This window comes from Polyodon spathula, chromosome 1 (genome assembly GCF_017654505.1).
Source record: "Polyodon spathula isolate WHYD16114869_AA chromosome 1, ASM1765450v1, whole genome shotgun sequence".
Classification (NCBI taxonomy): domain Eukaryota; kingdom Metazoa; phylum Chordata; class Actinopteri; order Acipenseriformes; family Polyodontidae; genus Polyodon; species Polyodon spathula.
The window spans coordinates 31,935,916-31,949,389 of NC_054534.1; the positions used below are offsets into that span (position 1 = coordinate 31,935,916).

Consider the following 13,474-nt stretch of genomic DNA (forward strand, 5'->3'; position numbering starts at 1 on the left):
TCCCTTTCTTTTCCATAATCATCCTACCTGGTCGGTACAGGAACTTCAGTCAGGGCTCCCAACATTACTGCTTGTTGAAGCCGCACAAAAGCAATGAAGGGGCTGTCCAGGAAATCCACCTCGCCTACCAGCACGTTGGAGGCCTCAGCATCCCGGGGAAGCTTCTTCATGAACTTGTTTTTCAGCTGGATAGGCAAAAGAAACAGTCCGATACCTCCAAATAAACAACTGAGATAGCTGTGTAATTGAAAACATAATCATGCTTACTGGAGGTTTGTTTATAGTACTTGTTTAGGAAAGAAATGGGTGTTCAAATAAATAAAGAATGAGGGAACTGTCATTTTCAAACCTCAAGTTTCAACAGTTACATTAATAATTAAGCTCCCCCATTCAAGAAAAAAACAAATAAAAGTAGGTGTGAGAGTGGCAGATATTAGTTCTACAAAAAGGTCATTATGTTGAACCAAAGCAGTTATAAATCTCATGTTACAAAGATGTGTGCTGGTCATTTTCATGCATGTACTCTTCACAGCAAAGCTTTTCATAACTAGGTTTCGGTAGATGTATTACTGTCTGTTCCAATACACACTTGAGAATACCATTTACACAAGGTTAGTGTGCAATTCATCCCACCTATAAGATAAACTAAGCACACTACAGATTTAACATATAAAACGTGAATTACTGTTTTTTTGGCACTGTCCAAACCTCTCAATTATTCCGTACTAAAGCTGTAAACTGGATAATGTCTCTCTCCGTCTCTCTCTCTCTCTAATAAACATGGTGACATATTCTTAACAAAAATGTAACAAAAAACAACCTCTAAATCTTATTCTCACAGCTAAGCCTGCATTTCTTACTAACAACAAATTGTAAATCATTTATCAAAAGCAAAAGAGTTTGTTACTCAATCTCCCACTGCTGTATAACCAGTTTCCATGAGGCCACAACGAAGTTGGTCTCCCTAGCAAAAGCATTTCCATGACAACCTCTCAGCAGGGGCACCGGAGCCAGAGGACCAGTGGGGCAATGGCCCCCTCACTTTTAAAAGTGTGTGTGTGTGGGGGGGGGGGGGGTGCCTCCTCCCTTCTTGACAAAAGAAAATGAAAACATATCTATGATCATCCATGAGAAAGGTAAAAGTGCAGTCTCAAAATAATATTTTCATTTATTCTTGAAAACTGAATAAAAAAGTGCTGGCATTAAATAAATAAAATGTATAATTTAAATGGTACAGCAGCTTGTACTGCATCTACTGCATTACCTTTAGGAAAAAGGGTCAAGCTTTAAGGTCAAGTTTAAATGCAAAAATCCTGATCAGATTTGGGTCAGCGCAGTCACTCATTAGGAAGGATTTCATGCTGGGGGATGGAACTGGAACCCTGTGGTAATTAAATCAAGCATGATACCCAAGATACTAACTGAGCAGCTCTGTTCAACTGAGCTATTCAGGCTTACATCAAATAGACTTGACATAATATAGAAATGATTCCTGCTAGTGTAAATTAAACTCTGTCACTGAACGAATATGACTTCATTAACCACAGGGCCAAAAGCAGCTGGGTTTTAAGTATGTTTGCGGTAGGAGACATTTAAACTGATAATATTATCAGCTCTCAAAAGCATAAACAAGGAAAGAAGGTGTGTTTTTTTTTTTTTTTTTTTTATGGGGCTCACTTGAAAAAGTAAGACAAAATCATTTCATAGAGGTACTCTTGTAGCAGAAATACGATATTTAAAATAAAAGAATGATGGGTTTCTGCTTCAGTGTTTTGAATTAAAGCCTGAACCCATGCATGAACACATTACAATATTTTTTTTTCTATTATTATTATTTTTATTTTATTTTTTAATCAGTGATGCGATTTTTGTATCTGTTATGAGTTATCAAATAATAAAACTTAATTTTCCACAGCAGTACAAATCAGTACATTTTGAATAGGTTCTAGATTGACCTAATTTCCAGTATGTGGTTAAATCTGCCTCATGCCTGAACAAGCAAAGGAACACAATAATACAGAAGTCATTTTCTCCAGTGTTACAAAGATTTTAATTATATTTAATTATTTTGGAGTAAGCACAAACAGTCACAAACTGTTAGCTTCCATGCTGTGAAGACTATATTAAGTGATAGAAAACAAGAACTTTGAATTTGAATCACAAGGTGACCAATATCAGGACATGGGGTATAGTAAAACAGGCTGCAATACAGCAAAATTCACATAAAGCACATTATTATTAACTTTTATACAACAATTATAAGGGACTCAAACCCTTCAAATAGAGCTATAAAGGAATCTGATTTTAATCTCACTTTTATGCTTGACGATAAATAAGTGTTTTTAAACAAAATGGCATCATTCTCACTGTACTGTAAAATAATATTTGGTAAGACTAATAAATGCTGATGCTGACATGCCTAACCAAGTAATGCTTATCACTTATTGCAGCAGTCTCTGATTATTGCAATCAACCCTCTGAATCTGAGCAGCCTTTGTCCCTGCTTTACAAGGACATCAGGGTGTAAAATGAAATCTTTTAAACAGGTTCATGTTGTACAGTACAATATGTTTATCAGAAACATATAGACATTGTACAAGGACACGTTTGTCACAGCCTTTTTAAAAGATTGCCATAAAACAAAATGTAAACAGATCTTTGTTTTCTTAGCCTCGGTTTTAGGTGTTGTTTTAATGCTGGGTCACACACATACATTTTATGACCCTTATTTTTAAATTAAAGATCAAACACAGTTTTGTTTGAATTGTCAATAAAAGGAATTACAATATGTTATGAGGTTACACGTACAGTATAGTACATGCAGTTACAAATAACAAAAGGATTTACCCAACACACAACTATTAGAGATGTGTGTTTAAAGTAACCATAAAAGAAACAAACCAAAAAAAAAAAAAACAGTTCACAGTTACATAACGGATTTGTCATATTTCCTACTTTGAATCCCAGTATCAGTTACACTGAACCTTGTTGTATAAATAATAGGTCTCATGGTGTTCTAATGAAGAACAGTTACTCTGATAAACGGCTCCAACTCTTCAACACACGCATCCCTTTTAGATGCAAGTCTCCAGTTAGAATACCAGTGCTATCTTGTCATTTTTTTTCACAGAACACTTGTGTGTATGAACTGATAACACAGATCACGCCTTTACATCCTGTTTGGAAAAACACTGCTGGTGTTTACCAATAACTGCAATTAAGTAATTGTGAAAATTAACCTTCTATCATAGTTTTATAGTTCTGCTTCACTGAACAATTGATACTGATGAAAAGCAAAACACACAAAGTTTAAACCTAAATCTTATGCACAGATTTTAGAGAATACACTTTAGACATACCAAAACAAATAGAGTGCAAAGTATATAAAATAATAAATGTGTTTAAAACCTGTTGCATAAGATTTGTTTTCTCAAACATTTTACAGTCTAGACTTCGGCAAACGCAGCAGCTTTCAAATAAATAATGTTTGCAACAAAATATCACACAGTACATTACACTTGCTTGTTTGTAGAAATCTTGTTTTCTTCTTTATAACTATTGAAACATGTCTCATGATATCTTCTAGGAAGCTGGACTGGAAACCTTAGGCATTTAATGTATAAGCTGCATGGCTTTAATTTTAGCTCAATTCTATTTACACTACTGGTCCATTGTATTACCCTGGTAAGTCCAACTCATTCCCACTGTGCACAGCAGTTAAATTAGGTTTTAACTAGGTGTTTAAACATGAAAGGGGGAATGGATATCAGATATTAAATATCAAACAAAGGAGAGTTCCATTAACTTTATCGGTTATCACTGTTTTATACTAGCACATAAGATGGTTTTACAACTTCAGTGTTGCAGTCGTCAGGCATTTAATGATAAAGAAAGCCTTGAAGTGTCTTGTGATTTTGTGGGATTGTGGCAGTGTGCCTGCCCCTGTGTGTATTCTATGTTTATATGTTGTGCATGTGGTGTGTTAATGTTGGTATATAGGTATTGGTGCACAGGATATAATGGAGTTATGTAGAGCATAAGTGATTTAAAATGTATATTGGTATATAGGAACAGAGATTGCACAATCCCTTCACGTGCAGATTAAAATTGGTATAGTATGGCAGCACAATTTTTACTATTCTTATTTTAATTCTCCTCTCTCTCCCGTTCCTTCTCCCTGAACACACAACCTCGAGTAAGTGAAACACTGCCTCCTTTATGCAGCTGTACAAGACTTAATTGGAATCTCGGTACAGCTGCACGTGAACTAATTGTGCTCCCTGTGCTTCCATATTATACCCGTTTTAATCTGCATGTGAAGTGAATGTACCATCCTCATGTCTAAACATAGCCCCCCATTATATCCCATGCACCAATACCTATGTGCCAATATTAACACACCACACGCAACAAATAACACAGAATAGACACAGGAGTGGGCACACTGCCACAGGGATTATTATTTTTTTAAATCACAAACACTTGACTGATAATCATTTTCTTTGATTTAGCTTTGCCAATGAATGGCACAGCATGGAAGCAGGCGACACAGGATGGACCCATTAAAGCTCATTTCTAAACAGGCAATACGTCTTCAGCGAAAGTAAAGGTTCCAGATAACAGTGACATGCTGTAACACAATCACCATTTTAGTGCTTTGGGAATGAGAACCTTAAATCTCATCAGGAATGTGGTTATGGTGAAAAACACACAAAACACAATCACTCCTGTATTTCAAAACAGTAAAAGTATGTATTACCACTTACCACTTTTTTATTTCTAAGTTTTTGTTGTTGTTAAAATGACGCACATGAGTAGACAGAACAGTATGCAAGAATATCCTTATCAAAAAGCTGTGTTGAAAGCCAATGGCCCCTTACAGTCCTACCCATTTAAATGAATGAAAGCACAGGACTGAGAAACTTGAGGCTAGCAGTGACAAATTAATTAACCTATACCATGGAAATAAGTGTTAAGTGCCTTAATACGTCTCATATCAGATCATTCCAGTGGTATGGGCCTGACCTCAGTTCAAAGGTATTTAGAGTTTTTATAAGTCTGGAACACCTTCTGAATGTTGTAGTGTTTGGTGAATTTGACATGACATGCATAGCAAAGAAGTGGGAGAGTCTGGTATCACAGATCCTCTTCATTAGCTACAGGAGTTGCTTATTTGGCCTCAGCTGATCAAGAGCTATTTACCAAATAAACACAGCTAAGGAAACTTATATGTGTACAGCTCAAAGAAATATTGTAAACTTTAACACAAAGAGAGATACAGTAACTATTTACTAATGTCACCACTTTGTGCCAAGAGTGTATTTTTTATAGATATGTGGATAGGTATATAAGTGAATGCCCATAGAGAAAGCCTCCATATGCTATTACAAGCAAAACTGGAACTCGAATAATGGGAGATGTGTTCAACAAATCATCAGTAAAATGTATTATAATAACCATTTAATGTATGAAAATGACCTGAGCAACATTTCTCTCAAGTCTGTTAACTACTTAACCGATTGGTATGTGGGTGGTCTAAATGTTATGCTTGCAAGAGTGTCAATTACGTGAGCCTTGCCATGAATAACTGTAGTAAGAATAAATAAAAGACTGGCAAATTTGAACTATGGAAAGTGATTCATTGCTGGTTGTTTACAATATTGTCAGTTTATCTCTATTTAATCTGAAAACAGAATTTGGTTTTCATGTTTATTTTTTTACATTCTCAGTTGTAAACAAACAGGAAAGCCCCATCACATTCTAGTCATAGCTGCAGGCACATAAGCTTGGACCTCCTTGTCGTAGGATTTGCTATAGATCAGTAATAGGTTTAGAGGTATTACGTTTACGTAAAGGCTATTTTGAAACCCGTGTGGGGTGCTGCATCCTAAGTGTCCACTCTATATTGCTGTAGTTTAAAGAGGAGATTGGGACTAGTGTCCTATAAATAGTACCAGCTTGTGCTTCTAGATCCTTAGTTCACTGTGGAGCAGCTCCTTGTCAGAGAGTGACAGAGGGAGTGCTTGAAGTGACTGAGAATAACCTCATATAACCACAAATAATTGGTCACTTTTGTGCCATCATAGAGAAGTAACAAAACACATTGCACCGAATAAATCCAACTTAAAAAGCTATTCGTCCCGTGTTCAAAACTGACATTTGAAGTGCACTGTGGTTTGTTTAACGTCCACCATCATCTATTAAATAGCTTAAATTTTAATCTTGTCATGTTGGTCCATGCGGTAAAAGGTTTACTCAGCAACTCATTTTAATTCTCATTCATCCAAACAAAACAGTTGGTGGTAATATGTGAATCGTAGCAACTGTATTTTACGGATGAAACAAATCCTAACGCTAAGCTAGAAGACAGACAAAAACATGCTGTCCTATAATTATTTCTCATGACAAACTTGGATTGGGCTTTTTACATATTACTGGTCATCACAAGCTACAGGTGGCAGAGGCCAATACTGCTTTCCCACACTGGCTTCCCAATGTCTAATTCTTATCTAATTTTCAATGTGTGAAAGACATTATAATAGAAAACTGGTTAAAAAAACAATATTTGGAATACTCCATTTATTATCACATTTTCTAAATACTGTACTCCTTCAAATTTAAGAAGCACTTTTTAAAGCAATATTTTCTTCTAAAAAATAGCCTGCATCAATTTGAGTATAGTGATAAAATTGTCAACAAAAGATGTGAATACAAAGTACACAAACAGCAACGTGACTAGCTGCCGAGAAAAGACGAACAAAGACATCACTGCCCAATCTCAATCATCCATGACATACAGGCAGCCATTTTCTAAGAAGCATCATTAGTGTTTCATATTAGGCTCTGTTCTAACAAACAGTACCAGCTTGGACAGATCGGAAAGGCTGACCAGACCCCCATATTTTTCGACATGCCAAGCAATACCACAGTTCACAAAAAGGGATAAAAACAGGTGTAAGTGATCACAACTGGAAAGGAGAAACAGAACATAACTGTAATGCTCTATGTGACAGCAGACTGGCTGTACATTTGTATATACCTCTTTAGTTGATGTTTTATTTTTTCCTCAAATCTTAAATTCTTCATAGAAATATAATAAAATGGTAATTATATTAAATATTTCATGAGAAAAAGCAACTTGCCTAATCTGTGCACTTCAAACTTAAACACCTACAATGTATAAACAATGTCAATTATTTATAAAGATACATGAAGCAAAACAAAATGAATCAGTAACCAAAGTGTTAGTCACATTCATTGATATGTGTGAGTCTTTCAGTATTATTTAGTACCTAGTTGCCTTATGATAGCTCTACTTTGTTGTTTTGAAACAATTAATTAAATGAGTAAACAGATTATGATCTCCAACATAGACGCTGTTTCATGGAAAACAACATGGAGGCCATGTTAGGTCACAATTCAAAGTGCTGTTAGATTTTGCTCAGAGAATCCATAATACTGAAAATATGAAGTTGCTAGGTTATATGTTTAGTATAGGAGTGATAAGTAACTTAAACAGGTTAGAATGGTGATTTTGTCGGTGTTAATATAGGACCAGATGTTTACTCATGATTTCCATGGTAACGATACTCTTGTCATTATGGCACTATATCAGGAATTACTTGTTGGGTTATTATCTACAAGTATGTCAAATATGCCTCCAGAAAAAAATGCACAAATCCCCTGATATATTGAACTTAGACCATTCCACTCTGTAGGTATTCCTATCTACAAAGGGGACACAGGAGCGAATCCAAAATGCATCAGAAACATGATATTTGAGTCTTTCTACCTCCTAAACCATGTCAGAAAACAACAAAAATAGATCTATTGTCAGACCACTAGGTGCTAAATTCTACTGAAATGTTCCGAATGATGACCTTTTAACCTCTGTTGAGCACACAGACAACAACTTAGATTGTGAGTTACACCATAGAAATGTTCTATCCATGTGAAGAAAAATTACACCAAATATGTATGGTTATGTCAAGAGAAACCAGTTATAGCCTCACACCCTCTAAAGTTGGTTATGTCACAAGGAGGGGAGGATATATAAATTAGGCAATATCTCAGAACCTGCACCACTTTAAGTCCACAACAGAGATGTTCATGTTTCTCAGGGATTCCTCCAACAGAAAATGTAAATTGAATAAATCAATACCATATGGAGAAGTAGACTGAAATGGCTTCCAGACTATAAGATAATATTTTAAAAAGTAATGCTAAGATAAATACAAGACAGGAGTCCAGACATTGCTTTGTAATTTCAATGACCTTGTTGATAAAGGAAATTGACAAATAAACCAGACTCGCAATGTTAATACCATGTATTTTACATATAAATATAAAAAGTGATCTTTAAAATCCAGTTATTAATCCTTCATAACCTGCCTAAAACTGAATCGATGAAAAAAGTGCTACCTAGTCTGGGACAAAGTGTACATCCTTTCATTTAAGACTTATAAGGCAGCATTCCTGTGAAAAGGAAACACTACTTTCACGCTACTTTTCTGCTTCAGTGAGCTGCAGTAGAAAGCAATACAGAGGCTGCATAAAGAGTTTATACCCCTGAAAACATGTTGTTCCATTGATTTAACTTACCTGGTCTTTTTCTGGTTTATCGGAAATGTCATTCATGCTACTGGATGTCAAGTTTCGATGGGTAGTTGTTGGGCTACCTATAAAAATCAATGCCATGTACAAGTTAGGCCAAATTAGTCATCATACATTCATCTTTTATTTAGTGAAATCTTAAAGACAGCAACTAAGCTCATACTAGATGCAGAGTGTAGAATACAGAGACAGATAGAGGGTGTATTTAGAGGGTTCTTGTTTGGTTCTTAATTTAGGAAGTTATGATAAGTTAGTGAAATTTAAAGACCTTACTTTCCACAGCTGGTGAATAAGAATCTCTAAAATCTCTCATTCAAACAGTTTATACACTTTAAACGTGAACTGCTCTACAGTCACATTTCTGCCGACCTTGTACCATAACATGGACAGGACGAGAAAAACTATTCACGTTTAAACTGTATATTATCAAATTATTATCCCTTTTTACTTCTGAGTTTCCAAATATGTAAAAAATGAAGCATAGAACCCATAAACAAGACCATGAAGAACAGAATAGCAGAGAGCTGCACACCCAATATACCATCTGTCTAAAAACATCCTTTCTATACTACCATTTTTAAATACAAGTCATAATGTTTTTGTTTAAAATATAGGATAATGACTCAAATGTCAGTTTGATGCAGCCACTGAAAAATGACCTGCCTGTATGCACAAGGAAACTTATTATTATTATTATTATTATTATTATTATTATTATTATTATTATATTATTATTATTATTTTAAAAAAAAACAATCCAGAATATGAAAAAAAATCTATATGTAAAATGTGGGGTTGATCTAATAAACTGATTCACAAAAATGTTAACAAGGTCAACTTAATATGGAGATAAAAAACCAAAACGTTTTAAAGAAATATAATGTTTTCTTAAGTTTAGCTATATGTGAATTTCTCACATTAGATAGAGGTAAGGTCAGCTTATTATGCCTCTATGGCATCTACTGTACACCGGTCATGCAAAATTAAAGGCCTGCATCTTTAAAATGATAGAATGTATTTGTATCTGTATAGTTAATACAAAGTAATAGTTTTGGGCTATAGGCAAACACCAAATCTATCTTGCACATTGCTGCCCAATTATAAGTCTTCTTCAATTTAAGATCTGAAGGTATTTTAACTAACACCTATACTAAATCCTCAATCCAATGTAATTATTTTAGATAGCGTTATATGATCTTGTTATCCAGTGCTGCAATGTCATTTCTAATGTCCTTTCAACTTACTAAGCCACCCCATACTCGGGCTCTTCCAGGCTTGAAGGTCCTCGTCCGAGGTGCGGATTGTTAGGCAAGGCACAGGGTTTTCAAGCTGACTACGTGCTTTAGCGCCACAAGCAGAATGGAGATCGGGTAATAGCAGCAAGGAAGTAAAATGAAAAGGGAAAAGGAGAAAGAGTGTGACATAGCCAGGGAGAGAAAGAGTGTGACAGAGCCAAAAGAGAAAGAGTGTGACAGAGCCAAAAACCAAAGGAGAAGCAGCAGAGGTTACAGAAACTAGATCAAAATCTCATTTCATGTTAAAACGTAGATCAATTACATTTCAGGTTTATGGTGCAGGAGTAAATACCTCTTTCACTTGCTGTTATAGGCAGGGGAGGAGGGGGCTTCAAATAACATTTCCATGTGTGTGAGAAGTGTAATTAAAGCCTTGTAATGTAGCATGCTATTTTAGCTTCAAATAATACAAATAAGAGTCTAGACCTGTTCTATTTTCCTCCATTGAAAAAGCTTGGTTTAGAAACAAAGATTGGAGTCACGTGCATATTTACTGGTGGGCTGCTGTACCATGAAACAATACTGAAATGAAATGAAATAGAATGAAATGTTTAAATCTGAATATACCGTAGTTCGATTATTTCCAGGAAGAAACTGGGATATAGTGCAGGCACCCCTATGTTTAAACTTCAGTACATTTGTTCACAGCTTGATACAGGTAACTCCTTTCCACAAGTTCTTGCGGGTATCAGGACTGCTGCATTAGCAATATCTGCATTTTGACTGGGCCAGTAAAGTCGATATCCTTAGTACCACTTAAATTTGCACTGGCATTTCTTACAATACATTATTCAAGATATCCTGAATGTAGGTCATGGTGATCAACTCTTTCACAGTACAGACAGTAGTGTGTTGTTTGCACCGTCTAGCAGGGTGTATGATACGTATGTTGCCGACATATCTTCATTAACTGTAATGCAACACTAATAAAGTACTAGCAGAACTCACTGTGTTACAACTTCTGCTACTTAATTATGAACCTAATCTCCTCTGGGCCAAAAGTTTAAGCCTTTCTTCCACAATTACCCATTTTCCTGATTTAACTGAACTCCCAATAGAAGTGAAGTTATTGGAAGTGTTAACTGTGGGTTTGTACATAACACCAGAAGAGTAAAAAATAACATTGTCAGGAGTGTTTCAATAGCTTGGCAGTTACAGCAACATATCTGATTACAGCACAGGACTATGGCGGACTGTATCAGGTTCAAATCTTCACTAAGGAGGTCACTGAATGTGTCTCAGATGATGTTGCATTATATAAAATAAGGGAAGTCTAAGGCAGTTAGGTATTCTATTTGTGTACCTCAGCATGCGCACTCTTGAAGGACTTTGATGCAGGATTAGGAAGTTTGCCAACAACAAAGTCATTTTAACATTGTTCCAAAACCATTTCAAGAAATTAAAAAATCATGAAACTAAAATAGCAGCTTTTTTAAAATACTGGACTCCTAGGGTGGCAAATTAATTTGATAGAATTATTCATAAATACTTTAACAGCAGAGTTTTAACATTTAAATAGCCTACTTTGAAGTGAAGTTGAACTATATTCCCATATTTTAATGGCAGCTAAGATTAGCCAGCATGTAAGAGATGTACTTCCTCATCAGCACCATCAACCCATATAACCCAAAGAATCAGACCTCAATAAGATAAGTATAAGAAAGTGGGGAAAGCTTTATATTAATTGCTCAACAATTACCAAGTAATGAACACCTGTGAAAAGATAAAATCAATGTTTTTGATGCCAAATCAATGACAATTACAGAATTGGTGTGCAATTTTGTGAGTAAATTTTGTGAGCTAATTTTGGATAAATATCTTTAAGCCCTACGTTTGAAAGGGGAACTCCATTAAGAGAGGATGATACCCACGCTCTCTGAGTGGAGTTGCTACAGCTGAGTGCAGCCAGAGAACAAAAGGAAGAGATCTTTCTTGTTTATGCATTTTTCTCTCAGAGGTTATACGGATAAGAAATGTACTGCACACCCTTTCCTGTTGGGAGTATGTGCAGTAAGGTGTGTACACAAACTAGGTTTGCCATTACCAGATTATGATCCTGAATAAAATAAATGCTCCCTAAAATAAACTTCATATTGAGGACATGGCTTTGGATATGGGTCTTGGGACTTTTTATTGTCAAACCCACATAGAAGAGTTTTAAATCACAGTAGCAGTAACTAAAAAGGGGTTCATAAATTTAGTCTGTATTGGTGTCCTATTTCTACTATGTGGATTGGGTTTGACAGCAGCATGATATGTACTGCTATTCTGTAGTATTCTTGTATTACTATACACAGTAGGGTTATAGAGTTACTTGCAGCAGAGGCCGGGGAAAAAGCTGGGATTGACTAAGTGCTCTTATTTTTTTGTGCAAATCTATTTGGGAGCAAAGCTTCCTGAACATAATACACATAGCACATTACCACTTTCACTAACTAACAGAAATGCTGCCAAAAGTCGGAAGGACCTCAAGGCACATTTGGAGATCCCACTTTGAGTGTGGGAGAAAAAAAGAAAAAAAAGGTGATCATACGTTGCTTGGGGAAAAAAAGAAAGACTGCACCAAACTGGCATCTGCATTACCATTATCCGGGTTGGTAAACAGCCTACTTGCACTGGAGACTGTCTTGCCAATGTCAGCCAGTGAGCGCAGGTTGGATTTCTTGGTCTGGTGGCGATGCTTCCGCAGTAAGGTGTACATCACTTTGTCCTTGAGCTCTGCTTTCAGCAGCCCGTTCTCAATCTGGCTGTCAGTGATCATCTCTGCAAAAAAACAGTTCATAGCAACAATTGTTGCTGTTGTGCTAACTGAATGACAATAATAAATATACTGAGGCGGTTTATTGTAAGGGTTTCTTGTATTAGAGGTGTGCAGTAAATGCAAATTTGGAATTTAAGTCCTTTTAAATATAGCATTTTGAAGTGTTTATACACCAAATGTACACAATCATCTTCGCTAGACAGGCTTTTTCAACTGCATGAAAACTGCTAAGTTTCAGTATATTACAATGTACAAACATTAGGTAAATCTGAGTTATGTATGTGTTATTATGTATTACCTTAGTAATTACAATTACTACACTGGATCGTTTATCACAAGGAGAGACTGTGCTGTTTCTGTGCATCATAACCCAACAGATTTTCATTCAGGGATTATAAATACAAATTTCACTATATACTGAAATAAAAGTCATGCTTTGTACAGTAGACTTATAGTCCTGAAAATCACTGCAAAAGTCTGAAGAAACATTAAAATACTAACAACTGCACAACAGCAAATGGTCAAATACATAGTTAATGTTTCAGCTCTGGTACTCAGTACAGTCTGAAATGCCTGGTAGATATTTAGCATCGATAATTGTGACAAGAGACTATAATATAGCAGTGCTATTCACATATGTTCCAGAAATATGGCTTTTTTTATAATAGCTGTACAACAGTCTACTGCAACTCCACATATATCCTACACGGGGATACTAACCCCACAAATAGTCTTTTGCAGTCTGTTTAAGTTAGCAAAATGCACTCAATGCACTCAAGTTCACAGCTTGATGAATGGTACTTAT

At 35.7% G+C, this 13,474-nt stretch overlaps 1 protein-coding gene across 7 annotated transcripts in view; it reads right to left on the bottom strand.

Annotated features, from left to right (window-relative positions):
* The window catches only part of LOC121317282 (electrogenic sodium bicarbonate cotransporter 1-like), a 94,661-nt gene that overhangs the window by 42,002 nt on the left and 39,185 nt on the right, over positions 1-13,474 (bottom strand). For 4 of the 7 annotated variants that reach the window (XM_041253047.1, XM_041253056.1, XM_041253095.1 and 1 more), the window contains 4 exons: positions 12,492-12,671; positions 9,858-9,953; positions 8,602-8,678; positions 28-185 (listed from right to left, as the gene is read on the bottom strand). In XM_041253047.1, the coding sequence (XP_041108981.1) occupies positions 28-185; positions 8,602-8,678; positions 9,858-9,953; positions 12,492-12,671 (511 nt within the window). The remainder of the gene's footprint in view (positions 1-27; positions 186-8,601; positions 8,679-9,857; positions 9,954-12,491; positions 12,672-13,474) is intronic. The other 3 variants (XM_041253066.1, XM_041253086.1, XM_041253076.1) reach the window with 3 other exon arrangements.